This window comes from Rhinolophus sinicus, linkage group LG09 (genome assembly GCF_036562045.2).
Source record: "Rhinolophus sinicus isolate RSC01 linkage group LG09, ASM3656204v1, whole genome shotgun sequence".
Classification (NCBI taxonomy): domain Eukaryota; kingdom Metazoa; phylum Chordata; class Mammalia; order Chiroptera; family Rhinolophidae; genus Rhinolophus; species Rhinolophus sinicus.
The window spans coordinates 172,864-200,606 of NC_133758.1; the positions used below are offsets into that span (position 1 = coordinate 172,864).

A 27,743-nucleotide genomic window follows, 5' to 3' on the forward strand; every position below is an offset into this window, starting at 1 on the left:
CCACGCCCCCTACCTTAGCTCCCCGCTAGAGGGCAGCGGAAGTGGTGGCGGGTCGCACCGGAAGTGCACTTGCGTGCCCGTGGTCGACTGGCCCGGGCTTGGGATGGGGCCCCCTTCAGTAATGTTGGAGAAGCCCCAGGCCCAGGATCGGGGCCTGGGCCGTGGGTGTGTAGGGCCTGCGTGGTGGGGAAAGTTGCTGGTCTGGGTTTCAGCATGGCCGGAGTGAGGAGCGGGGGTGTTCCCATGCAGGTTGGGGGGTCGGCACTGCACACCTCAGGGCTTGGAATCCTGGGGGCGTGTTAAGAGCAGAGCAGGTCTTAAGTTGTGTGTAGGTTTAATATGATTTCGATACCACATGTTTATGACTTAAGTTGTTTCAATACACTTGATCATGTCAAAGACAAAAATGTTGCTTTGATGTAACAATGAAGTAAGTCGTGCTACGTCTGTTGTCCTTGATAACTAAGCAGCCCAGCGGCCCAGTGGTCCCTCTGGGGGCTTATTGATAACAGGATGTGGAGAAGCCACTATGGCAAAGGGACATTTAAACTACAAATACTGTGAATCTGTAAGGGCTATTTTGAGAGTTTCAATTTGGATGAGGGGACTCTTCCTAACCTGAAATCTCTCCAGAAGACCCCTGGGGCATTTCCTCCTGTGTCAGCATCCCTCCTGGACAGTGGTGATAAACCACTGGGGAAAATGGATGGCATCCTGCCTCCCAACACTGCAAGGTTACAGAATGCAAGATCAGTATACAAAAACCAATTGTATTTCTACACACTAGTTATGAGTAATCTGAAATTATTTAAAATAATTCCAGAGAGGGGGCAGCCGGTTAGCTCAGTTGGTTAGAGCGTGGTGCTGATAACACCAAGGGGGTCCTTTTGATCCCCACACGTGCCACTGTGAGATGGGCCCTCCTTAAAAAAAAAAAAAAAATTAAGCTGGACATCTACCTAACAAAACACACAAAAATTAACTTAAAATGCTCACAAACCTAAATATAAGAGTTAAAAGTAAAAATCTTTTGGAAGGAAACAGGAGTAAACATCATGAACTTAAATTAGGCAATGGTTTCTCAGATATGACACCAAAAGCACAAGTAATAAAAGAAAAAAAATACATAAATTGGGCTTAATCAAAATTTAAAACTTGTGCTCCAAATGACACCAATAAAAAGTGAAAAGTCAATCCACAGAATGGGAGGAAATATTTCCATATTATGTGTCTGGTAAGAGAAGAGTTGGTTCCACAGCTGAACAACCGCTTTACCTTAAATGGGTGACTTTCACATGACAGTATGTGAATGGCATCTCAACAAAGCTTTTTAACAAAAGGCCTATCTGAAGACAGTGCTGAAGGCTGCGAACGATGTGAATGTAGTTAATGCCACTGAGCGCTTAAATGGGATTAAAGTGGTAACTTTTACATGTACTTGACCACATGGAATGTAAAAATGCTAATCTCACTAAATTATTTCGGGGCATGTGAGTCTTATGCATTAGCTTGGAGGACTTCTGTTAACATACTGCTCTTGACAAGTAAAGCAAACTGTGTTTCTGTCTGGACAGCATGAGTGCCACACGACTAATCTGGGGCCTCTGTGTGGGAGTCAAGGGGACAAGCCCTGCCTTAGAGGTGCCCACCTCTCGGTGCGGCCCCACCACGGCCCGCGTCCTCTCCGTCCCCCGCCTCCGCGGGGCTCACGGAGTCCTCTCACTTCAGCGCCGCCTCCTGCCCGGTCGCGGGGGCATCGCGGGGAAGCCCGGGCTCTCCGACGCTCTGACCGGACAGACAACAGGTCTGACAGCCCACCGCCGCCATCCCTCGCAGCAAAACTCTCGGCAACCACCACAACCCAGCGCAAAGCCTCCCAGCCGCGGACACGCGCACGCACGACAGGCACGCACGGCGGACGCACGCTCGGCAGGCGCGCACGTGCACGTCAGTGCGCGTCGGCGCCGGGGTTGACCGCTTCGCGGGAGGTGCGTGCGAGCCGAGGTGGAGGGAGCGGGGTTCCGCGGGAAGTGGGTTCGGCGGGGATCGCGGCCGTGCGTGGGTCGGATTCGGCGGTGATCGGGGCCGGCGTGGGATCGGGGCCCGGCGGGGAGCGGGTTCGGCGGGGAGTTGGGCTGGGCGTGTGGTCCGGGCCGGGTGGAGAGCGGGGCCCCGCGTGGGATCGGGGCCCGGCGGGGAGCGGGGCCCGGGTCTGTGGGGAGCTGGGCTGGGCGTGTGGGCCGGGCCGGGTGGGGAGCGGGGTCCGGCGGGGGATCGGGGCCCCGCGTGGGATCGGGGCCCGGCGGGGAGCGGGGCCCGGGTCTGTGGGGAGCGGTGCGGCAGCCCCCGCCAGCGCCGCGCGCTGTGGCTGAGGCGGAAGAAGCTCGTCCACCGAGTTCCTCTCGCGCAGGGGCCAGTTCAGTCGCCAGGATGTCGTACATGCTCCCGCACTTGCACAACGGCTGGCAGGTGGATCAGGCCATCCTTTCGGAAGAAGACCGAGTCGTCGTCATTCGGTTTGGACACGATTGGGACCCCACGTGCATGAAAATGGACGAGGTTCTGTACAGCATAGCGGAAAAGGTAACGCAGCCCCATGGCTTCACGTTGCGATCCACCGTCCGCCTTGCCAGTTGGCAGGAAAATTTTAAAGTGAGGTTAAAAACTGCATTCTATGTTTATTCTTAAGGCCTTAATTTCTAATGTGCGGCACAGCCTCCAAATAAAGGGAAGACGCAGGATTAATACACGGACAGATTCTTACCTTGTGAGGTGAGGATGTGCTCGCTGAAATCGTACGTAATAAGCATATGTCTTTTTCTGGGAAAAGTTTCCATACATTTTCAAATGTTAAAGAGGTTCGTGATCCTTCTCCTGAAATAAATTAATAAATCCTAGGGATGGGATATTTTCAGACTTTACATCTGTAGCACCATGAACAAAACACATTTGCAGACTTTGGCAAGGGTATTGAGCTTATTTTAGATAGCTTAGTTTAAAAGGATTGTGCTTTTTGGGGGACTATGTTTAGTTGTTGGATTTATAAAGCAGAACGTTTATGTTAATAGCATAATAAATCCTGTTCTTTTTCTTTTTGTCGTTTTTCTTTTGTTTACCCCACCATGCTCTTTGTAAGTCACTTGATTTATAGCTTAGAGTGATTTACATGAAGGGCCTGGTAGAAGAAAGTGGAATTGTGCTTTGTTAGAGCTAGTTGTCCTAATTTTTAATATTAGTACACTGGTTTGTCTGTGGCGCTTATTTACTGACAATAAAAGTGCAATTGTAGGGCACTATTGTATAACCAGGCATCTAATTCTTTTGTTTATACTTTCCTTGTGGCGATTTTAAGTTAGCTTTGATTTGTATTTTTGCAATTGTAGCAAGAGGACAAAAGGCAAATATATTAGGGTGTTCGTGAAATAATTAACTTATTAATCTATAAATGATTTGAGAGGGCATTCATTTTAATGAACAGTAAAAGTGGAAACACTGAAGACGTCTTTCATGGGACTAGGAGATGCTAAAATAAGCTGGGTTAAAATAACACCTTTGAGTGAATAGTAGATGTAAGGATATATTTTGAATTTAAGAAAGGAAAAGCTATCTGACCTGCCATTGCTAATTTTTACTGTCTCATGTTTGGTAGAAGAGTGAGGTGTGGGTGGTGCATTGTGAGCCTTAGGGACCAGCTTCCATGTCATAGGTACCACTTGGACTGCTTACCAAATGGCATAACAGTGATTCTCAATCTGTAGGTCTGGGGTGAGGTCCCAAAACTGTGTCATTAAGAAGTTCCCTTGGGAACTGTGATGTGACTCTCAGAAAACCTCCAACAGAGGTCAGGGTTAGCGTAGGAGTGCTGCGTTTATCAGCCATCCCCTCCTCTTCCTCTTGGACACCAAGACAGTCAGGAGCTTGAGGAGGTGCCTGGGGAGCTCTGCAGAGGGCTGTTGGCTTGCACTAGGGGGCCTCCCAGTTGGGGTCAGAGGTCATGAGTCAGGTGGTACCAGGGAGTCATTTAGTCATTATTTAAGCTGTAGAGGTCAAGGGCAGCTACTGCTGACTTCAGTGAAGACGACCAAGCACTTCTCCAATAAGCAAATCATTAGCTTGTTGACTTTGAAATAACTCAGGGTGTGTGTTCTCGATTCTGCCTCACAGGTGGCGGCATAACCACCAGGTGATGTCTGATCCTGCTGCCCTCAGCACGAGGCTAGGATGGCTGGAAACCTGAGGGTTGGTTGGCTCTTCCTGTCTGAGCAAAACTCAGCAAGATGCTCTTAGCTAGGAGGCAGATTTTGTGAGTTAATGTAAGTGTTCAGGGACTTTCACCAGAGTTGTTCTTTTCTAATCCCTTTCTGTCGGTTACACACTGAATCGCCTTGTCAGTAGTAAACACACTTGGTTTTTTTTTTTGTTTTGAACCTGTTGATCAGGACAGTTTTAATTGGGCTCACTTAGAGTATTTTTGTTTGGTGTTGAAGTTACTCTTTTTCTTTTGTCCAAAAATTTGGGTTTTTATTTTAATAACCTTTTAATACTGTATTATAATATGCAGTTCAAAATGCAAACTTGAAGTGCATTCCAAGACTATTAATGTTTTATTTTCTTCTTAGTATAAGGGCAAAATAAGACAATAATTCTGGAAGCTCTCTCTGGGGAAGCTCAACAGGAATTTTTGAAATCGAAGGCTTTAGTGTAAAGAACAATTTAACTCTGTTTAAAAATCTCCCTCTGCAGAAATGGCAGACAATGGGGGATCCTCCTCACCTTGTCACGAGCCCCGTTTGGATACCCCAGCTGTTCTGAAGTGAGTAAAAGTTCAGTGTTGAGGCCGAACCTGATGTTTCTCCTGGAATGTGGTGTATTGAACTTGACCTGCCAGGGCTGGCTGGACTCATTTGAGCTTTCCTGAGACGGAGGTTGCTTCCAGACTTGACAGATGTCTGGAGGTTGGTGGAGTGATAGAAACAAATAAAGCCTGTTTAGCAGCTTTTTTTATGCACAGCTTCGAAGAGACGCTATTTCGTGCACCCCTGAGCTGTCTTGCCATTTTGCAGGAGCACAGTTTGTCACAGTTCTATGTCACCTAAGTCCCACAATGGGTAAGAATAAGTGGGACGTTTCATTTTTGTGTGTTAAAAAGCCCAGACGAATAGTTTAAAACATTCAGAACCTAAACAATGTCAACTCGGGATCGTACATTCTAATCAAGGTACATATAAGGCAAATGTGTGTGTGGAACTCTAGGAATGATGTAGGATTGGTCTTAGCATCCTGTGAAGTAAGTCAGCCAGTAGGAGGTGCTTCTCAGTCCATGAGGGGTCTGCCAGGAATCGGCAGAATGTGCACGGTTCGGGTCCACTGTGCATTTGTGTCTTTGGATCTAAGAACTTTGCAGCTAGTGGCAAGCTGTGAGGGGCAGGATGGAGCGGTGGTTAAGGCACAGACCGAGCTGGATTCTGCCACTGACTACCTGTGTGACCTTAAATAATTGTCCCTGCGCCGCATGTTACTCTTTGGAGGGAGGGGTACCAGTGCCTAACTCACAGGGCAGCGGTGAGGGTAGAATTCATATAAAGGCTTCTAGAACACTTCCTGTCACAGAGCAAGTAGTCTATTTGGTAATCATTAGCTACCATTATTATTACTCTCACATCACAAGATTTGCAAGAGTTACTCTAGGTAGAGCTAATCAGGGCACGTAGTAGTTTTAGAAAATAACTACCATGCAGTTTTTTTTATTTGAAATGAATTACCTACAAGTGTAATAATTAGTTCTTGAAGAATACACTGTGCCAATTGACAGCCCAGAACATTTTTTCTGGCGTATCGGGTGGATTCTTCGCTGGTGGAGGAGCTCTCTACAAAGGTGGGCTGGTGGTTGGCATCACGTGCTGGCCTGTCTTAGTGGTCTGCATGAGTCACCTGACTTGGAGACAATTTGGTGGCATGCAGAGAGATTGCTGGATAGCTGAATCACTGACTTGCTGAAGAAAAAACGTGTGCTTATGAATATGCAGACAACAGGATTGGAAAGGATATTCACTATTGTAGGTGATCAAAAGAGTGTGTACGTTAAAAACAACTTGATAATAGAATGAAATTTCTACATGTGGTTCTTGGTTTAAAAATTACTATTCAAACACCAGTTAGGACTACTGCAAAGATAGTAGGCAACGTGTGTTTTAAATATGAAAGTCTTATGCAAATAAGCTTAAAGTGCCCTTTAAAAAGGCTCCCATGTATAAATGGGCAAAGAACTTGAAAAAAAGAAATTCCAGTAGTTCAGTAAGCTTCAAAGAAACAAACGTTAAAACAGTGCTCTGTCGTTTTTTCAGACACATCGAAAAGTGTATTTAATTGTTGGGGTGTGGTAAAAGTTGTATAATCAGAGGGGAGTAAAACTGGTACCATCCTTTTGGGAAGCGGCCTGGGATTATATGAAAAGCCTTATGAACAGTCATCTTTCCCAGTCATCCTGCCCTTAGGGAGGCAAAGGTTTATGCTCCATGACACCATTGCTATGATTCACAGCGAAATGAGAGGCAAGCACAGCGTCCGGTGACAGTGCCCAATGCTGACCCTCTTTCTGAGCACTAAGGTCAGTCAGTCACAGCGCCAGCTAGGAAACGACCCCCCACGTGGTCCTGCACAAGTCCTATGCAGGCACTACCAGCCATCTGTCTTGGAAATTGGGCTTTAGCCTGGGAACGTCCACCCCAATGAGTGGACTATTACTTGGCCATGAAAAAGGATTTCCTAAGAGCTTTACGGAATAACGTGGGGAAACGTAGTGATGTCAGCTGGAGAAGAGCAACGTATACAGTGTCCTCACAGCAAGCATGTGAGGAAAGGGAACTTTCCCCACTTTTCACTTCAACACACTCATACTGCTGATTAATTTTGCCTGTCTTATGTTTTGTAAAGTACATATATTTGTTTGAAAAGTATTGGGCTGGATACAAAGGAGTGATTTTTCAATTTCATTTCTATGTTTTCCGAGTGAACATTTTCTTAAAGGGAGAACAGATATCTAGCTTAATTTCAGTTTTACGTAAAAAAATACGCAGGGGTTTTAGTTCACTGCAGGTTCGTTCATGGATGTGACATGTTTAGGAGAAACAGTTCAGGCCTTGTGGGAGGCTTCATGTCGGTCCTCACAGCCCACACTGGAGGAAGCTCTAACCAATGGCATCTTCTCCAGAGGAAAGAATCAGGGAGGGGTCAGAGTTAGAGGAAGGCCAGTTGGTTCTGTATTGGGACGTCCGTACATAGCTGCCCAGAGGAGATTAGGGCCATCGAAGGTGGTGGCCCCGCCTTCACACCAGAAAAAAATGGGAAAAGATACTAAAACATTTACAGCAATTATCTCTGTGTTGCGATTTTATTTAGAGTTTTCTAAATCTTTGATGAACTTGCAATTAAAGAAAAAAATACTAAAGAAAATTTTACATACAATATTATATTTGGGGTACTAGTCTGTTAGTATTTACAAGAGTTCAAACCTAAGTGAGTGAGGGATGTATGGGTGATCTCTAAAGACATTCTTTAAAGCGTGATTAAGGAGCTGTCAAAGTGCAAGTTGCTCAAATTCACGTAGATTAGCATGAATAATGTATCTGGACATTTTCTGCAGGGCTCGTGTAAGTAGCTGTTCTGAAAAATGGTAAAGTGAGGTGTGAACAGCCAGTTCAGGGTCCTGGCGTGTTGTTTTCCTGTGTATTACCTTTACTGGGATGAATGTTGGAGAGTTAGTTGGCAAATTGTTGTGTTATACACAACAAAGATTGTTGTTTTTGTTTTTGAATGTGCTTTTACAGAATGAAAAATTGATTGATTTTAGGTTTTTCTTTTTTTTTTTTCCAATCTTTACTTTTAGGTTAAAAATTTTGCAGTTATTTATCTTGTGGATATTACAGAAGTACCTGACTTCAACAAAATGTATGAGTTATACGACCCGTGTACTGTCATGTTTTTCTTCAGGTATGTCTTCTTAAAGTTATTTAAATTGAAATTGTTGGTCTGGAAATTTAATATAATCAAGATATCTTTAGATTCTTTTATTTAGAAGGAAGTCAGTTATGTAGTCATATCACATACAGCTTGTATCACCAGACCATCAGGGTTATCTTTTAAATAATTTTCAAAGTAACAGTTCCAGTTTTAGCATTTTCTTAGTAAGAAATTACCTTTTTGAAATAACTGCCCAGAAACGTACCTGAGGTGAATTAAATAGCAGACATTCTTACTGACATTTAAGATACCTTTAAATGTAATCTATTGATGAAAATTTCTGTTTTAAAGTAACTCGCTTTTAAAATATGATATCAGTAACTCTGTTTATCACCCTTCTGTGCTACCCAACAGGAAAACCTGTACTTAATTTCTTTGCTTATAAGTACAAGGTTATTTTATCAGCTAAAGCTTTCTGTTGCAGACTCTCATTAATCAGTTACTGGAATGAAGAATAGAATTTCCCTACTTGCCTTAGATTAATTTGTATCCTTGACTTACGGGCTTTGCGTCAAAGGAAAACATGGGGTGGACACTGGCCAGTACACAAGCGTCGGGTGCAGATGGCCTATACACTTGGTGGTACTTATAGAATAAAGTTAAGTAACATCACGAGTAAAAAGATAATTCTGTTGTGGAGGTTTAATTTACAAAGAAATCACTATTTGACATTGTTATGCTTGTCAAAATTCCGTACTGTTACCACTGAATCAGTGAACAGCAACACTGGCGGTAGGAGACTCACTAAAGGCCGAGCTCTGCTGCGAAGGAAGGTCGGGTGGCCTGCACAAGGAGTGTGTTAGCTTTACACTCCATGTAACAAACTAGCACGGACTTGGATGCGCTCCAGGTTCTGAGGGCCAAGCCCGGGCAGGCTCAGTGGGTTGTCAGGGTCTCCATGTCACAAGGCCTGGGCTGTCGGTCCAGGAGGAAGCCACTGGGCTCACTCAGGTGGTTGGCTGAATTCACTGGCTGGAGGTCGTGGGTCTGAGGCCTCGTCCTCGCTGGCTGTCGCTGGGGCTCCTCTCTGCTCCTAGAGGCCCCTCCATCTCTGAAGCCCTCAGTGGCAGGTTAAGTTCTTTTCACACAGTCTTCAACTTCCTATTCTGCTTTTAGAGGGCTTGTGTGATTAGATTAGACTCACCCAAGTAATCCAGGATTACCTCCTTAGCTTTTTTTTTTTTTTTAAAAGATTTTATTGGGGAAGGGGAACAGGACTTTATTGGGGAACAGTGTGTACTTCTAGGACTTTTTCCAAGTCAAGTTGTTGCCCTTTCAGTCTTAGTTGTGGAAGGCGCAGCTTAGCTCCAGGTCCAGTTGCCGTTGCTAGTTGCAGGGGGCACAGCCCACCATCCCTTGCGGGAGTCGAACCGGCAACCTTGTGGTTGAGGCGACACGCTCCAACCAACAACTAAGACATCCAGGAGGCAGCTCAGCTCAAGGTGCCGTGTTCAATCTTAGTTGCAGGGGGCGCTGCCCACCATCCCTTCAGGGACTCAAGGAATTGAACTGGTAACCTTGTGGTTGAGAGCCCACTGGCCCATGTGGGAATCGAACTGGCAGCCTTCAGAGTTAGGAGCATGGAGCTCTAACCGCCTGAGCCACCAGGCTGGCCCACCTCCTTACTTTAAAGTCGATTGATTAGTAACCTTAGGGACATCTGCAGGATCCCTGTGAAGTGTAATGGAACGGTCTCACCATGTCAGTCTCAGAGGTTAAGATGGGGAAATCCTGGGGTTTAAGGGTTTTACCTACTGCAGACTGCCCTCTGCCACCCATGTGCAGAATCGGTATGGACCCACAAGCACAGCTCCCGGACCCCCCTCCTTACCTGTGTTCCCAATTCTCCCAGAATGCAGTGTGGGGCAGGCATAGGAAACAGGTCTGGGTTCAGGAGGGGCTGGAGGGTAGGGGTCTGGTGCCAGGCTGGGCTCCTGGCCGACACCCGCCCCGAGAGGGTTCTAACCTGGTTTTCCTGCCTTCTTCGTGAAAGGTGTTTGCAGCTGGGTCATTTCTCAGCCTGCTTCCTGCCAACAGCATTTGGGGTTTCATCAGCTCCTTTCACTGTATGCTCTGTCCTCTCAGGCTGAGCCAGCAGTATTTCTGTCCTGGGCATCAAGGACGCCCGCTGTGTGACAGTGGCTTCCTGGGGAACATGCATGATGCACACCTTTCCTCTGCCTGACAGGTCTGTTGTGGGTTTTAGCAGAAGGTTGTGTGGCCTCTTCCTTTTCTCTGTGCCACATGTCCAGCAGCCATTTGTGGATTTCAGCATCTTTTGCTATCTGGAGAGTCTGAGAATTTATTCTTTTTCTGTTGCATTTTGTAAACCAGCTTGTTTCTCATTTTACTGTAAGCAACAAGAAACCAGGTGGCATCCTCAAAGCTTCGCTTCACATTTCCTCAGCTAAATGTTCGAGTTTATCACTTACGACTCCTGCTTTCCACCAGTTGCAGGACGGTATCGCTGACACTCTACCACCATTAAGGACCCCTTCCTCCATTCCCACTGATGCGTTCCCCACTTCCTCCCGAGCCATCATCGGTGGTGGTCTTAGATCCGAGGCTGCCACTAACAGACTACTCACGGCAGTCGGGGCGTTTTCTTCATGCTCCTCTTACTCTTCCCCCATCCTTCAGGTGGGATTTGTGAGGTCTGTCCAGGGTTCTGCCCCCACTGCACATGGCCAGCCAAGGGCAGGAGGTGCTGTCTTGGTTTGGGGGCTGGGGCTGCCCTCATGAAAGGGTAGAAACCTCCTGTCTGCGACCCCCAATTCTAAGACAAGCAGTGTCAGCATGCCAGTTAACTTGTCCACCGGTGTGTACGCTGAGTCCTGCCAGGTTTTATGGTCCAGTGCTGGGACATTAGGGTTCCTGCTGTCACAGAACTTCATCTGATGGACTCAGCGGAATCTGTCAGCCCAGGGAAGCAGGGAGAGGGCAGAGGACAGGTAGTTACAGACAAGACACCAGGCCAGACAGGGCAGCGGGGAGTGTGGGGTGAGCCACGTGTAAGCACTCCCCCAGGGGCAGAGGTACAGACGGCATGCTGTGTGGGGACCTGCAGGAAGGTGGGGGGACATGCGTGAAGGGCTGCAGGAGGCATAAAAAGGCAGGGGTGGGGCAGGTCCCTGGGTCCTGGCCAGTGTGAGGACTTGGAAGCTTGTCCTGGGGGTGAAGGTTAGCAGCAGAAGTGACATCAAGTTTGTCTGTTGACGCTTGACTGGCTGACAGGAGGCCACAGCGGGGGCTTCAGGATGGAGCGCTTGCCGTGGGATGGTGGACCAAAACCACGTGTCCGAATTTGTGCCGTGAAGTCTTCAGGCAATAAAATCATCTCGAACAGCCCAGGAAGATGAGTGCGCAGGCACAAGCGTTCAAAGCTTCATTCTATAAAGTGCACCTGTAAAATTAGCCTCCTGTGAAGAATCGTCTGCTTCCTGAACAGACATACTAATCATATTCACAACCAGTAATTTCACTATAAGTAGGACTTTTAATAAAACTTACATTCAGTACTCACAAGAGCATCATGAAAAACTCATACGTTGCTTTTTTCAGGTAAATGAGTGCAACCCCCTGGGAAACAATTTGGCTTTCCAGGCGACTAACCCTGGAGTTTCATTGTAGGATACTTGTCCTAGGGAAACGCTGACGCATACAGGAAGGCTGGTGGATAGTCCATTGAGTGTTTTTTAAAATAGTATTTAGGCTCTTTTCTAGTCTCCTAAATCATGGTGTAGCCTCTTAATTGTGTGTGTCCTTGTCTCAAATGATTTTTTGAAGGTTTTACATGTACTCTTTATTCCTTCAATGATGCCCTGTTTGAAGGGCACCAGTGCTGTCACCGGGCCTCAGTTAGGAGTTGGTTTTGAAAGAACTCCGCGTTCCATCACTGGGTGATCACTGGCCTCTGCACTCCTTTGGGGTGACTGCCGACAGGACGCGGGTCCACTGTCCAGTTCCTAATGCTGGCCAAGCCAGCGTCCCCACACTTGTCAGGGAAATCAGGCGTCCCTTTCTGTGGCTTTGCCTTGCCATTGTTTGCTGAGTGTGTCAGATTCGGAGATGAGATGACTTACTGTGTTTGTGGTTGAAGGAACCATCAGGAAGTGGCAAGTCCAAGTCTGAGGTAGGGGCGGCCGGTTAGCTCAGTTGGTTAGAGCGTGATGCTGATAACACCACGGTTGCTGGTTTGATCCCTGCATGGGCCACTGTGAGCTGCGCCCTCCTTTAAAAAGGAGAGGGAAAAAAGACCCAAGTCTGAGGTGATTTCTGACAGGTGCTCGTAACAGTGGGGACACTGGCTATCCATGCCTGTTGACCCTGTTTCCTCTTTGTAGGAACAAGCACATCATGATTGACCTGGGGACTGGAAACAACAACAAGATCAACTGGGCCATGGAAGACAAGCAGGAGATGATCGACATCATCGAAACTGTTTACCGAGGCGCCAGGAAGGGTCGTGGCCTGGTCGTATCTCCCAAGGACTACTCCACGAAGTACAGATACTAGGCTTTCGTCCCAACAGCTCCTGAGCCCTTGTCCCAACAGGTACTGAGCCCTCCTCCCGACAAATACTGAGCTTGCCCAGGCTGGGTGTGTGTGTTGTAGACTCAGTTCCACGTGGGAATATTCTGAACTATTTAAAGGGTTTGAAGAACAGTAAGCCCACGGGGCTGGAGGCCCTTTGCAGTATGGGGCACAGAGCCTCAACTTGGAGTCGGCCTGGCCACTGTATTTTTATATTAGCAACTATCTGTAAATACTACGCTGAAGTAAATAAAACACATGATGATTGGAACAGTCCTAATCATTTGTTTCTTAAGAACCTGGATGTATAGATTACTGATTTGGGAAGTCGAACCTCAACTCTTACCGTTACCATCGGAGTGAAGTTCAGGTATGTGTCCTGTGGGCCACTCTGTTTTGCACACATGGCAGTGGGACTCTGAGTTTCCTGGGGCTGCTGTAACAAGTACCACGGCCTGGGTGCCTTAGCAGAATCTGTCCCACAGGCCTGGACACGGGAAGTCCGAGCCAGGCGTGTGTTCCCTGCCCATCTTCCAGCTCCTGTAGGTGTCTGGCAGTTTCAGCAGCTTCGGCACTGGCGTGTGGATGCCTCTCCTTCACGTGGCCTTTTGCTGTGGGTCTGTCCAGATTTCCCCTCTAGTAAGGACCCAGTCGTTGGATGACGGCCACTTGACTCCAATGTGACCTCGTCTTAACCAATTATGTGTGCAGCAGCCCCATCTCCAAGTAAGCTCACATTCTGAGGTCATGCACAATTCAACCCAAAACAGAATCCAAAGGCTTGAATTCAGAAAGAGTACACACATAGGGAAAAATGTTTCATTCTTCTGTTGTAAAAACAGTGAAATAAAATAATGATTTTTGTAGCCTTTAAAATGTAAAGAGTAAGAGCTTTTTCTTCATTCCTAAGAATGTGTCTGTTCTCTGTATACAGTGTGCTTCATGCAGTAGTTTCCTTATCAATCTTAGGTTTCTCTTCTTTTTTTCTTTTTCTTTTTTTTTTTTAAAGATTTTATTGGGGAAGGGGAACAGGACTTTATTGGGGAACAGTGTGTGCTTCCAGGACTTTTTTCCAAGTCAAGTTGTTGTCCTTTCAATCTTAGTTGTGGAGGGTGCTGTTCAGCTTCAAGTTGTTGTCCTTTCAGTCTTAGTTGTGGAGGGCGCAGCTCAGCTGCAGGTCCAGTTGCCGTTGCTAGTTGCAGGGGGCACAGCCCTCCATCCCTTGCGGGAGTCGAACCGGCAACCTTGTGGTTGAGAGGACACGCTCCAACCAACTGAGCCATCCAGGAGCTCAGCGGCAGCTCAGCTCAAGGTGCCATGTTCAATTTTAGTTGCAGGGGGCGCTGCCCACCATCCCTTGCAGGAGTCGAGGAATTGAACTGGCAACCTTGTGGTTGACAGAACGCACTCCAACCAACAACTGAGCCATCCGGGAGGCAGCTCAGCTCAAGATGCCGTGTTCAATCTTAGTTGCAGGGGGCAGAGCCCACCATCCCTTGCGGGACTCGAGGGATTGAACTGGCAACCTTGTGGTTGAGACCCCACTGGCCCATGTGGGAATCGAACCGGCAGCCTTCAGAGTTAGGAGCATGGAGCTCTAACCGCCTGAGCCACCAGGCCGGCCCCTCAGGTTTCTCTTCTGAATCTAGCCCTGCAGCAGGGCGGTGGCTGTGGGTGTCTTCAGAGCACATCTCTGCACAGATGGTGCAGAGCGTGTGTGCGAGGCTTAGGATGGGGGCACATGCTTGGTTCCAGAGCCCACCTCTGCCACCTACTCAGAACCTCGGGCAAGCGGCCTCTTGGAGCTCCATCTTCGGAGTGAAGGGGTGATAGTCACCGGAGAGAAAGTCTGAGATGTTCTAAATTAACTCACAGCGCCCACAGTGAGAGCAAGAGAGAAGCATAGGTGACCAGTTCACAGCTGGGCCTGCTGGCAGAAGACCACTCCCATTCCGAATGTGTGTGTTGGAGCTTTGAATCAACCCCAGGTGTCTAGCCGCCGACCGCTGGACATCACTGCATCCTGCATACACATGGACGTTCTGGACATTGTCTGGAACTAATGAAGAGTCTAAAATGTTTCCTTCAGACTGCATCGATCGCAGGGCTGCTCCCTGCCTCTCCCCCACCCCTTATCTGTAGGTAGCCAGTGTAAGTTCTTTCAAAACAACTTCTTCCTTCGCCAAAACAATGTATAAAAGCGCCCCCCAACTCCAGGACTGCAGGTATGCTTGTCTTCTCCCCCCAGGCTCACTGCTCTGCTGGTGGTTTAGACTACACAACCCAGGACCTGGTCTATTTCTGGCTACCCTGTGGCTCAATAAAGCCTTTCTTTAAAAAAAAAAAAATTTTTAGCCAGGAGAGTTTTTTTGTTCAGCAATATTGTGTCTGTTGTGATTGACGTGTCCGGACCACTCAGAACAGTGCGTGAACGTGCTCACTGCCCTGGTCACCTTGATTGCTCGTCTTTGACACATGAGGCGTACTTCCCATAGATTGAAACCAACAAATACAAATGGGGGTGTGGTTTTAAATGGATTTAAAATTCAACTGCATATCTGCAGTTTGATCTCATTTTAAAATTTTGGCGTTTACAAACAATGAGATACCAACTCGTGAGGACCTGGCATATAATAGTCAATGTTATGCTTCTGACATTTCTTAAAGATAAATGCCAATAACCATATGAAAAGAGTGTCACTGTCATTATCACCAAGGAAATACAAGTCAAAATCAGGAGATGTGACACAGGAGGGTGTGCATAGACTCAGAGGCAGGGACCTGGAGAAGCTGGAGCCCTGACTGCTGGTGGGAAGGGAAAACGCTGCAGTCACTTTGGGAACCAGCTTCGTAGTTCCTCCAAAAGTAAAACAGTTACCATGTGACCCAGTCATGTCACTCGTAGGTACATGCCATGTCAAGAGAACTGAACACACACGTCCACACAAACACTTGGACACGAACACGTATGTCAGCGTTAAAAGAGCTCAAATCGGTGAACAACCAACCGACATGTCCATCAGCTGCTGAAAGGAAACAAAATATGCTCCATCCATACGATGGAATATTATCCAGTCTGAAGAAATGAGGCTACAACATGATGAAGCTTGAAAACACGAGAGTGTGTGAGAGAAGCTAGTCAACACACACAGTATGATTCCACTGACGTGAAGTGTCCAGAACAGGCACGTCCATAGAGACAAAGCAGATGAGTGGTTGCTTAAGACGGGCAGGGAGGCAAGGAGGTGATAGCTGCTGGGTACAGGATTTCTTCTTGAAATTGATCTTGGTGATGGTTTACATATCAGTGACTGTACCATAAACCACTGACTTGCAAGCTTTAACTGGATGAATTGTGTGGCATATGAACTACATCTCTTACTGATAAAGTTTTATTAGCTGTTAAAAAAAATACACTCCACATTTGTAAATTTAATTCATATTGTAAAATTGCTGTATTGATAAGTTGTAGTAAGTTCCTTCACATCTGACTTGAATAAGTGTCTTTTCACTGGTGCTGTGTAGTTGAATATATTGCAGCTTATAGACTGCAATATAGATGAATTTATTATGAGTGGGTCTCCTCATTCCAAGTTTACATCTCATTATAATGTATCTGTTGTCTGCCTCGCCCTGAACTAAGTGATTCACAAGCCATTTTCTCAAATCCTTCCACCCACCTGCTGGGCAGTTTGCAGAGAAGGAAATAGGCTTAGGTTGCACAGCTGGTTGCAGAGAGCATGAACCCCAGCCTAGGCCAGATCATTGCTGTCCTGTGTCACTTTAAGTTGGCATTAACTAGTGGCCAAGCCTGTGGACACCCCGGCTCCGAGCCCTGCAGGATCTGTCTCCCGTCCTTCCCAGGATGGCTTTTAGGCCAAGTCCAGGAAGGAGTCCTTCCCCTGACAGAGGCAACAGGAGGTAGAGAGCACATCCAGGAAACCAGTAAGTGACCCAGTACCCCAGAGACCCGGCACACACAGGAGGCGCAGGCGCGTTCGTTCATCGGAGCGTTATTTGGAAACGTTAGTCGAACGGAAAGTAGGTAATTCAGAGGGTGACACACGCAGCAGACAAGTGGCCTGCTGCTGGGGAAGGATACTGGGTGTATCCTACAGGCCGCTTTCAGACATTCAAAACAAGGAGCCCACACATTACAACACCCAGCAACAGCGTGTGCAGTGGGGCGGGGCACCTGAGCCACGCAGGAAGGAGGTGACACCCACAGGGTCCAAGCACCCACGCCCACAACCACCCTAAAACAGCCTCACTGGTGTTTCCAAAACCCACACCCAGTCAGGTGTCTCAGGTTGATCAGCTAACGGACAGGTGTACTTATGGCCTCACCAGGTGTCTTACCTTGAAGCTCAGATGCTAACTGAGAAAGACTGAGGTCTCGAAAATCAGAATGGAGACCTTGGGATGGCTTGCTTTATATGGGTGCCATCTTGAATAGTGTTTCATGCAGCATTTTTATGAATCGCTTTGAGAAATCACCGGATCCTAGCATTCTTGTGGCATTTTTACATTTATCATCAAAAGCTAAGCAGAGAACACCGACGGTGCCTTAGTGGGACTGCTGCTGTGCAGGCTCAGGTGAGTGACATGCTGTCTCCCAGTCACTGCAGTTAGTCCTCCCTCTGGCCCTGAGTCTCCTTGTTCAGTAAAGGGGTCCAGCTCACTCATCTTCATGGGCAAAAAGCATCAGACATAAGACTGCAGGGTGTCCTGAAACTTCAAATTTTCATTCAAAAAAAAAATGTTTGCGTAGCTCCTGTGCCCCAGGGATGGTGCCAGCACTGGGTACACAATGGTGAGCAGAATCCATCCGGTGGCACTTTATGGGGACAATTGATCACATACAAGCATGACTGTGACAGTTGGCAAGTAGAGTGCTGTGACATCGTATAGAAAGAGTGACCAGACGTCGACCCAGGGAAGGGCTCTGCGGAAACTATTTCCAAGCTGAGATCAGACATAAAAAGAGGTAACTGGGCGGGTGTGGGGCCCCCTTCCAGAAGGGGCCCTGTGGGGACACAGCCCCGATGGGGGAGCTGGTGGGGCTGGGCGCAGTTGGGGGAGGGGTCGCACAGCGCAGGGTGGCCGTGCTACGGGAGGGAGCGAGGTGCAGTTCTGAAAACATCTTTCTGGACCCAGCTTAGAGGAGCTAAAAGGAGATTTGGGGAGTTAAAAGTCTGTGGGGCTAGATCAGGCAAGAGACCAGGTTTGTAAAGAAAGGAAGTCACGTGTGAGGATTTAAGACTTCAGACAATTGCACCCAGAACTTCTGCCTTACACATTCGACTCTTTACTAAGCTTTTCCTAAGTTTCATAACTTGTGTTAGACGAGTTTTAAGTTACAGGTATATAAATATAGTATTTGATATTGAAGTAACTCCATTTTATTTACGTATTCTATGAATAAACCACTTTCTACTGAAGTATATAAATGTACTGTAGGGTAGAAGGAAAGTTTAAACAAATGTAAATATATCACTTCCCCTCTATTCCTATGGAAACATCCTGACTTAAATATATGTAAAGGGTGCGGGGAAATAGCAATCAATTATAAAAATGTCAGAAAGATATTGAAACAGGCATGATCATACAATGTCAAATAATCTCTTCAAAGGTTTCAGGGAATAATTGATATATTAAATGTCAGCCTATAAAAGGGGATCAGCTTGGAACTTTCTCTAGAAAGAAATTAGCATATTTTTGACAGTATCAATGTTTTCATTTTAGTTAATAACTAATAGAAACTTTCTTCTCTACTTCTTAAAAACCCTGGGTTTTAAACTGTTCTATGTGTTCATGACAACTCAGATCTATTTGGTTTTCTTCAATTCAAATATACCAGGGGTGCCAAAAAAATGTGTACAAGTGGACACCTTGATCAACCTTGCTCAAGCAGTAGTTTGCCGCCATCAGAAGTGTCTGTGGCTCAGGCAGTTAGAGCTCCGTGCTCCTAACTCTGAAGGCTGCTGGTTCGATTCCCACATGGACCAGTGGGCTCTCAACCACAAGGTTGCCAGTTCAATTCCTCGAGTCCCACAAGGGATGGTGGGCTCTGCACCCTGCAACTAAGATTGAACACGGCACCCTGAGCTGAGTTGCCGCTGAGCTCCCGGATGGCTCAGATGGTTGGACCACAAGGTTGCCTGTTCGACTCCCGCAAGAGATGGTGGGCTGCGCCCCCTGCAACTATCAACAGCAACTGGACCTGGAGCTGAGCTGCGCCCTCCATAACTAAGATTGAAAGCACAACAACTTGACTTGGAAGAGAGTCCTGGAAGCACACACTGTTCCTCAATAAAGTCCTGTTCCCCTTCCTCAATAAAATCTTAAAAAAAAAAAAATACTCCACGCTTACTGATCACAATCTCTGGCCTAGCATTTTTTCCGAGTTACTGTCATCACTGCTCCTGGGTTGATGACCACAAAGGAGAGCCACATCACCTGAGGGAAGGCTCCATGCAGACCCCCATAACCATCATGTGGCGTCTGAAGGAATGCCCAGATTTTCTCTTAAATATCCCAGGCTGGTCTGAGAACGTTCAGGCAGTTTTTGAAGGTGTTACACCGGTGCTCTGATAATAAATGCTTATTCTACTACCCAACTCCTGTGTCTATCTATTGGCTAAGTGGCGCAGGCAGCACGAGCCCTAATCTTGACTGGCCTCCAGTTTCACTATCATGATTTTAAATCACCAAGAATATTGAATTTAAATGATGTAATTAAAAAATTTTGGATGACGAAATACATGCATCACTGTTGGGAGTATAAAATGACACTTCCTTTCTTAGATGCATTTGGCTAAATGTTCTTGACCTACTCTGAGCCTAATGAACTGTGCAAAGGGAATTCATGGATGAGAATGTTCATTATAGATTATTTATAATAGAAGAAAGTGGGAAATGACTCAGTGTCCAAGAAATATTGAAGGGAATGGTTAAATTATTAAACATATGGGTGGCCAGTTGGCACAGTGGTTAGAGCACAGTGCTCATAACACGAAGGTCACTGGTTTGATTCCCACATGGGCCAGTGAGCTGCGCCCTCCACAGGTAGATTGAAAATAACAACATGACTTGGAGCTGAGCTGCAACCCCCAAATAGATTGAAAAACAATGACTTGACATAGAGTTTATGAGGTCCTGGAAAAACACACTGTTCCCCAATATTACCCAATAAAAATTATTTTATAAATTATTAGACATACGATAGACTCTCAGTCATAGAAAACTGTGTATGAAATTTTCATCTAGGAAAAAAATTTATGATGCGAAAAGAACAGGATATTAGATTATAAACAATACGCAGAGAAAAATGTTGACAGTGGTTAATTCTAAACTATGTAATTATGGTTGACTTTGACTTTTGAATGAACAGTATGATTTGTTTTATATGCAGGAATAATGTTATTTGTTTACAATGAGAGCCTATAACTGCCCCCATTTTTAGGTGATCGAGTTTATTTTACTCTGGCTTGGAGAGAGACATTTCTACATAACCTACAAAGACCTGATTGCTAACTACCTCCCCAGGGTGGGACTGTGAAGGTGACCCCGGAAGTAAACATGGAGCTCCTGGGTCACCTGCCTTCCTGGTTTTCATTTGGTTTGGAGAACACTGCTGTCAAGATGTTAAATTGGACAGATTAAAGTGAGTCTTTCCCAAAACTGTGCAACTGGAAATGTGGAGTTGGAATGCAGTCATTTAAAAAGCAACTTCTATCAGAAAACTGATTATGATCTTGTTAAAAGAGATCTTTGCAGAATTTGATTCAGAAAGAGATTTCGACCTCATAGAGCTTGTACTTTTCCTCCATGATTTACGAGAATTAGGTGTGCATGGAAACACGCTGCCGTTTAACTGCTACCAGGTTTCCCCCAAAATAAGACCCAACCGGAAAATAAGCCCTAGCATCATTTTTCAGGATGACGTCCCCTGAACATAAGCCCTAAGGCATCTTTTGGAGCAAAACTTAATGTAAGACCAAGTCTTATTTTTGGGGAAACATGGTATGTCTTCAGTGGTTAATTGCCTTCTAGATTACACTCTTAAGACATTGCCTTTGTTCTTTTTTCCTTAACTTTAAAAAAAAATTTATTTTAAGTGTGGTTTTCCAGGACTCATCAGCTCCAAGTCAAATAGTTGTTTCAATCTAGTTGTGGAGGGCGCAGCTCCACATGTGGCCCATGTGGGGATCGAAACTGCAACCTTGTTAAGGGCACCTTGCTCTAACCAACTGAGCTAACCAACTGCTCCCCATTGCCTTTGTTCTTTTAGCTGTTCATTTTATTAAAATGAATTTTTAAGTTAAATACTAAACATCAGAACTCAGGTCATGTAGATTATTACTCAAAAAGTACACTTTTTATTTTATCACATTTTCAAGTGACTGATCTGCTGTCTTCAGGTCTATAAGAAAAAAATTGGAAAAGAGGTAACGATTGACTTATATACCAATTAATGCACAGTTAAGTAAAGTGGAATCCAAGCTTTCAATAATTGTACTATGTTTCCTGTAATTACTAAAACGTTTTTGTATAGGAAAAATTCAGTAAATAGAAAAATAAATGTTTTATGATTTTCATTTCAGTCAGATGGAGTTGACGTGGACTCAAGATCAAGGTGAGTGAACAGTGAGCTTTGTGTCAACATCCCATCACCTGACTAACGTCACTGGCGATGGGAGAGCACACTGGGTGACAACGTGGCTGTCTATGCTGAACTAAACGCGGGCAAGGGGTTACAGGTATGGTTTAATGTGGAGACTGACAAAGTGCCACACCTTTCAGAATACAGAGCAGTACTTTTAACTTGATGTCATGGACCCTCCTCCCACAAATAGACACACCAGTGGAGGGGGCTAGCAGAGTCCCCTGAAATCCAGGCACAAGCCTGACCTAGCGTCACACACAGGCACACACGTAAACTTAGGCCTTTCTTTTAACTTAAAAGATATTAACAGCCTATAAAAAAACTTTCAGATAGCTGAACTTCTCCCATGCTGCTTTAAATAATGGCTGTATCTGCATAAAAAAAGTGAGGTTTCGTACCGTTGAGGTTGACGCCTAATATTTCATGGAATTTGACCAAAATTAAAACAGCCAGATGGAGTAAGGGTTGGGCGATAAAGGGAAGGGACTTACTGCACCACCATCCCATGCCTGGCAGTGTGCCAAGATGCGGCCCACTGGTCCCTGCCCTCAGGCCCTGGCTTATCACCAACCAGTCCTCAGAGGGTGGCGGCCATAGTGCCCAGGGAGGACAGATGGGCAAGTGGGCCCTGCCTCATACAGCCTGGGTATGGGAAGTGGTATTTTCCCCCTAGGGACAGAATTTCAGAGTGCCCACCCCTGTGTTTTCCAGCTTGTGTGTAGCAGGACACAGGGTACTGTTGTCTTTTTTACTGGACTACCAGATGCACCCTGGTAGGTACACTCTGGTAGGTGCACCCGCTCCAATTTACCAGAATAAATATGGATAATTGGCCAGCTGACTTAGGGTAACAATTGTCAAAAAAATGGGAAAACAAAAGCATCTAATTGTTCAACTAAAGCACGCTCAACAGTCAGAATATCATGCTGGTAAAAAAAAGGATACGTGTCTTAAGTTTGTATATCCGTACACGATACATGGACATGAATCCAGCCTGAGACCTGAAGCTAAGTATTTATTTGCATCTTTAAGATTAAGTGCAAAATTCCACTGGAAAAGAGATGCTTGCTTTGTGGGGGGGCCCGGTGGGACCCTCCAGACCACTCTCAAACGCACAAGTGTCTTCTTTAAATGGTTCCATGAACATATTGTCTCAAACAGAAACTGCTCATTATAATCCCCAATCTCTAACTCATCATGATTTGTGTTTTGACTAAAGACTAATTTGAAGGGTGAGGTTAAAAAGTACTTCAATAAAATCCAATTTTTAAATAATAGTTTTTTCAGTTAAAAGTGCACTTTTGAAGGTTGGTGTATTTGGAAAAGAGCATTTGAGAAGGACTTTCATTATTCCTAAAGTTTCCATGTAGCACAGAGGCAGTGATTCGCAGTGGACAAATATGGGACTGCATTCTCCAAGATGAAAGAGTCACAAACTGCAGAAAGTGAGCTTCTCTGTCTCCTGACAAGAATGGCGGCAGCCTTGCCGCTTGCTCATGACCAGAAGTGTTGGTCCCCGCTTGCACCATTAAGTCACTGGTATTCTTCTGTAAGTTCCCGTTATGAATCCCCATTTCTTCTAGTTCCACATTAAGGACAGCTGCACATGGAGTGCAGAGCTGCTCGCCAGAAAGCCCCAAGGGCCCTGCTTCAAATCATGCCTGCTCATCTTGGGACCTGACCCAAGGCCCCAGCAGTTCGACTTGCGACATGAGGGAGTCAGGAGATTCCGGAGACCGTGGCACAAACTAACACCTGAAGGTCCACAAATGCTTCCCTGAGGTTTTTGTAGTGTCTTTAACCTTTGAACTGTGAGCTCAGTTCTGAAAACTTGGCTCCTCTTGGCTGGACACAGATTCAGGGGTAAAAGGTAGTCTGGTATGTTTATATCTTTAACCAAACTCTAATGAATATGTAAATACAATGGAAATGAACTCAGCTTAATTTTATCATTTTTGAGAATCTATGTTTCCCTGTGAGAACCCATCTACAGAACCAGAAATTCCAAGTTAATGGTTAATACTTTACACATAGCTTTTAAGGAATGAATTTAATTGTGTGACGTGACGTGAGCTCAAGTCTTAGGGCAGAGTGACGCTACCCTTGTCTGGATTTGCTCAAACGACACAAACATTCTTTTCTAATTACGTTTGAATTCATGTCTTAACAAAACAGTGAACTGCTCAAGTTATAAAAGAAAATACAATAAAGGTGGGGAGAGCCGTGTACAGCGCCCTGTGTTGGAGAACTTCTGTGTCACGTCTGTGGCTTTCTGAAAGCCCAGATTTATTTAGGGCTTGATGGAAAAGTCCCATTGGGTGACACCGCGCAGTGTGTGCTCGTGCTTGTCCTTGCTGTACAAAATGCCCTGCACGGCCAGTCGCGCAGGAAGCAGTTACCTGTGAGTAGTAATTCATACATCAGGATGCCACGTAAAGCCACGTATGGAAACACCAGGAAATCCTAGGCCAATAATTATCCACCAAAAAGACACTCCAGGATGATTTGACAGTCCAAAAGCATCCCAGTATTTGCTAGAAGATAGAAAAGGGTATTTCTGAGGCTTAGTGTTGCAGTCAGAGCTTGAAAATGTTCTTGAAGTTCCTGGAATAGATTTTCTGCCTGAAAAAAATGAACCATAAAACAACTGAATATTTACTCTCGATGTGGGGCTTTTTGAGCATCATGGACTAGAACCATCCATTTATACAGATTTCTGACAAGGTGCCAAGACTTCCATTCAAAAGATAAGGGGAGCCTTTTCTCTCTCTCTCGTTCTTTTTTAATATGTAGAACAAGATAAGCATGTATTTGAATTTTGTTGTTAACCCTCGATGTCATATTAAGGAAAGCCTTCTCCACCAGCAGGGCTGGCACACTGAGAGGGCCAAATGCATGACTACAGAAGCAGGCCTGGCCCCTACCTCACAGCACACAGACGCCAACTCAGACTGACCAGAGCCTCACAGAAGCTCTAGAACTAGCGAATGTCTTAAGGTAACGCGCAGAAATCTTCTTAACCTTGGGTTCCTCAGAGCGTTCTCCGTGGGGCCGACACACAGCTCATGGACGGGTGGGCCTCTGCCCCCTTGCCCTGGGGGACTCATTAGCTGGGAGGCCTGCCCAGGCCAGGCGCTTACCACAGATGTCCCTGCTGTTGGGGAGGGCAGGCCACACGGACATGCTGCTGGGTTTACAAATGGAATCTCAGACTGTTTACTGTGTAACCCTCCTCACAAGCCAGCACCCTCTCCATTTTAGAGATGCGGATGCGGATGCGGATGCGGGAGTCATCCAGAAAGTGCGTTTCGTGAAGATTTGCTGCCCTCTGTCAGCGGCTTTCTCTTCAGGCACCTTTCTCAGGAAAACGTCGGTTCAAGTCTACAACACCTGCCAAAGGATCCAGCCTTTACATGTGGCTTCCCGGTCACTACTTGTCTGCTCTCGGCCTGCGGGAGGGTGGCTGGCGGCGCCACGGGGCTGTTTTCCCGCGGGGCAGGGGGCGCGCTTTTCTGGGCGCCTTCGGTTATGGGGTCCAGCTCCCGCCCGCAGCTGGGCGCCCACCGCACGCATTCCGCCCCCCAGTCCCCTTTCCAGCAGCCGGAGGGCGAGGAGGGAGGCGGAGGCGGGCGGGGGTCCCCACTCACCGCGTCCCGCAGCGCGTCCCCGCCCGGGGCTTCCGGTCCCCGTGCGTCCGTGTGGACCCTGGGCCGACAGAGGGACCCGGGCGCATCGGGTGGATCCCGCGGTCCCCGTGAGCCGCCTGCGAGGGGAGTGACTGACACCGACGCTGGGAGCGCCAAGAACTTCGGTGCGACCGGGAATTCCTGGGCGGGGCGAGGCCGGGAGCTGAAGTCTTCATTCTGACGGTCATTGTCATTGTCGTCTGCCGGGACAAGGCCGTGGTCTGAGTGCTGTCGCAGCGCTGATTTCCTTTGTTTCATTGCATGGGACGTGATAAAGAGCGATCTTTACTATAATAATTGTTAAATATACACGACATACAAATGGCCCGTCTTAACCATTGTTAAACGCACGGCTGGGCGGTAAGCACATTCAGTGTTGTGCGGCTGTCACCACCTGCACCCACAGCGTTTCCCATCTGTCCCCGCTATACACTAAGTCCTCGGCCCCTGGCACCATCTTGTACTCTCGGTACCTACATTCCATCCGTTTTTATGCCACGTTGTCACCTCTCCTGATCGGAAGGAAGACTTTCCTTCTCCCTCCTTCCTGTGCCCTTTAGGCCCATGTGGATGGGGCCTCACGGGTCACTTCGTGGGTGGTCCCCAGGCACCTGTTTTGTACCCCTGTGGACTGGAAACTCTGTGGGGCAGGGCTGTGTGTCTGGGTCACCCCAGTGTTCTGGGGGCTCAGCTGAGCAACAGCACATGTGTTTGTGAAACTGCCACACCTGCAAAGACGCCCAACATGGTTAGTCAGGAGAATGCGAATCAAAGCCATGCTTAAGATCCCATTCCACACCCACTGCAGTGGCTAGGATCAAATGACTGACAACAAGTGTTGGCCAGGAGGTGACAGAGCTGGAGCCTCACTCACTGCTGGTAGGAACGGGAAGCCATGCAGCCAGTGGAGAACAGCCTGGCAGCTCCACAAAAAGTTAAACATACACACAACCCCAATCCCACCTTTAGGTGTTTGTCTACTCAAGAGAAACGGCAAGTGACCACACAGGAACGTGCACACAGATTCCCAGCAGCATCACAACGGGCAGAGGAGGAGGGACCCACCCAAGTGTCCATCAACAGAATTTGCCTGAGCAGAATTGGTGTGGATGGAGTCTCAGCCACAAGGAGTGACGCTCACTCCTGCCGTGGGATGACCTTGGGAACAGATGCTCAGTGAAGAGTGGCCATAAAAGGCCACACGCTGTAGGGTTCCATTGCTAGGAAATGGCCAGAACTGGGGAGTCTGTAGACAGGAGGAGTGGTGGTTGCTGCATCTGTGGGAGAGACTGATGAGTAGTTGGGTTTCCTTTAGGACAAAAAATACTCTAAAATTAGATGGTGGTGATGATTGCACAACCCTGTGAATATACTAAAAACCATTGAATTGTACACTTTAACTGCGTGGATTTTATGGTACGTGAATTATATCTAAGTAAAGCTGTTAAAACAATAACTTTTGGAAAGGATGGCCACTTTGCTACCTTTCTTGTCTTTTTAGCACCTGCCTGTTTCCCCTGCCACGGTCGCGGCAGTGGTCGGGGTGGGGGGAGGGACATTGTCTGGGCTCCTTAAGGAAGAGGGACTTGGGGGGCAGGGCGGTCATGCTGAGGTTCCCGGCTCCTCCTCAAGGATGGTTCCCCGTGAGGAATCCTGCCTGACAGCTTCTGCTTTCTGTCTGAAGGAGGCAGGAGGCCATCTGCCCGGAGGGAGGAGGGCGAGGCAGCAGAGCTCCCGGCAAGGCAGTCCCAGCGTCCCCCGCCTGGCGGGCCCGCGGGAAGAGACGCCCAGGGAAAGCCTGCTGGATGGAAGCGGGAAGCCGTTCAGGCAGAACGCGTGGGTCTCGAGGACCGGAACCCACTCAAAAATTTACAGAAAAAGCAGGGGAAATCAAAGGGTCATTTCAAAGAGCCAGCCTGCGGGGGGGTGGGGATAAGGGGAAGGTGAGAGGTTTAGAAAATAGTCGGTAACCACAAGATGGCCATGGGGTTTTGAAAATTAATTTGGGGAATGTACAGAGGGATAGTGGATGGGGGGAGGGTGTTTCACACAGTGTGAGGGATATAAATGATAAACGTCTAAGTTTTGCTTTGTCTTGTGCACCTGAAACTAATAAAATAATAATAATTTAAAAAAAAAAAAAAAGCCAGCCTGCTGAAGCCCCTCCAGGTTCCCGGGAGAATGTTCTAGTGTCTGGAGGTGGGAGGTGCGGGGCATGGTGCACCGCACCGCACCGCGTCGCATCGCAGGGGCGTCCTGGAATGCCTTTACTGTGCCTGGGGGTGGTTGCCTCACGACGGGACCCACCTCGTGGGCTGAGCTCAGGGCTGGTTTCCTTGTGGAACCAGACAGCTTTCTAGAAACCACGCGGCAGTCTCACCCCTTCACGCAGGGCAGGCCGCGGGTTCTGGGCACTTCTGACTCCAGGAGCCAGCGGAGGCTGACTTAGGAGGGGAGGTGGCAGGGGCTCCCGCAGGGAGCCAGCCCTGGTGCAGGCTCACGCTGCAGGGCCCGGCTTTCCTTGTTTGTAACTACAGACGACGGGGGCAGGCAGGGCCCGGCCACAGCAGCCTGGACTACAGATGCAAAAGGTGGTCTGTGAGTTCAAGCTTCCTGAACAGCTTGAGCAGGGTCCCTGGCCTCTGTGTACCCAACGGGCTGCGGGGAAGTAAGAGTAAGTTGTGACAACGAGGCCCCAATCCCCAGCTCAGAGAGTGGAGGTCTAGGAGGATCGCAGGGGTCTCCCCAGGTGGATCTATAGAGCTGGCCCAGGACCACCCCCCGGAGACAGAGCCTCAGGACAGGAAGTCCCTCCAGTATGAGGCCTGGCGGGTCTC

The 27,743-nt window shown here is 47.3% G+C and overlaps 2 protein-coding genes across 22 annotated transcripts; one reads left to right on the forward strand and one right to left on the reverse strand.

The window, feature by feature from the left end:
* Positions 1–1,856: 1,856 nt before the first annotated feature.
* On the forward strand, positions 1,857–26,362 carry TXNL4A (thioredoxin like 4A). Of its 21 annotated transcripts, none has more exons than XR_002136183.2 (10): positions 1,857–1,988; positions 2,411–2,583; positions 2,690–2,772; positions 4,744–4,813; positions 7,886–7,989; positions 12,363–12,573; positions 12,864–12,922; positions 13,090–13,278; positions 21,159–24,217; positions 24,482–26,362. XR_002136183.2 is itself a non-coding variant. In XM_074339787.1 (7 exons), the coding sequence occupies exons 2-6, from the start codon at positions 2,431–2,433 to the stop codon at positions 12,532–12,534; spliced, it is 582 nt and encodes a 193-aa protein (XP_074195888.1). In that variant the 5' UTR covers positions 1,857–1,988; positions 2,411–2,430; the 3' UTR covers positions 12,535–12,573; positions 13,884–14,900. The 21 variants fall into 21 exon arrangements, 7 of the variants coding, with proteins under 7 accessions (XP_074195888.1, XP_074195889.1, XP_074195887.1 ...); XR_002136182.2 differs by having other exon boundaries at positions 1,858–1,988; positions 12,849–12,922; XR_002136172.2 differs by having other exon boundaries at positions 12,864–13,278.
* HSBP1L1 (heat shock factor binding protein 1 like 1) lies at positions 22,504–25,653 on the reverse strand. Its single transcript, XM_074339774.1, has 4 exons — positions 25,635–25,653; positions 24,868–25,106; positions 23,776–23,842; positions 22,504–22,802 (listed from the first exon to the last, which is right to left on the reverse strand). The coding sequence occupies exons 1-4, from the start codon at positions 25,651–25,653 to the stop codon at positions 22,504–22,506; spliced, it is 624 nt and encodes a 207-aa protein (XP_074195875.1).
* Positions 26,363–27,743: the final 1,381 nt, after the last annotated feature.

Bases quoted from the DNA above. Each gene is read 5' to 3' on its own strand.
- TXNL4A (XM_074339787.1), top strand. From the start codon at position 2,431: ATGTCGTACATGCTCCCGCACTTGCACAACGGCTGGCAGGTGGATCAG. The intron at 2,773-4,743 runs GTGAGGATGTGC...CTCCCTCTGCAG, and splicing joins ACAGATTCTTACCTTGTGAG to AAATGGCAGACAATGGGGGA. The intron at 7,990-12,362 runs GTATGTCTTCTT...TCCTCTTTGTAG, and splicing joins ACTGTCATGTTTTTCTTCAG to GAACAAGCACATCATGATTG.
- HSBP1L1 (XM_074339774.1), bottom strand. The intron at 23,843-24,867 runs GTGAGTGGGGAC...CATTTTTTTCAG, and splicing joins GGGACGCGCTGCGGGACGCG to GCAGAAAATCTATTCCAGGA. The intron at 22,803-23,775 runs ATACCCTTTTCT...TTAATGTGGAAC, and splicing joins TGCAACACTAAGCCTCAGAA to TAGAAGAAATGGGGATTCAT.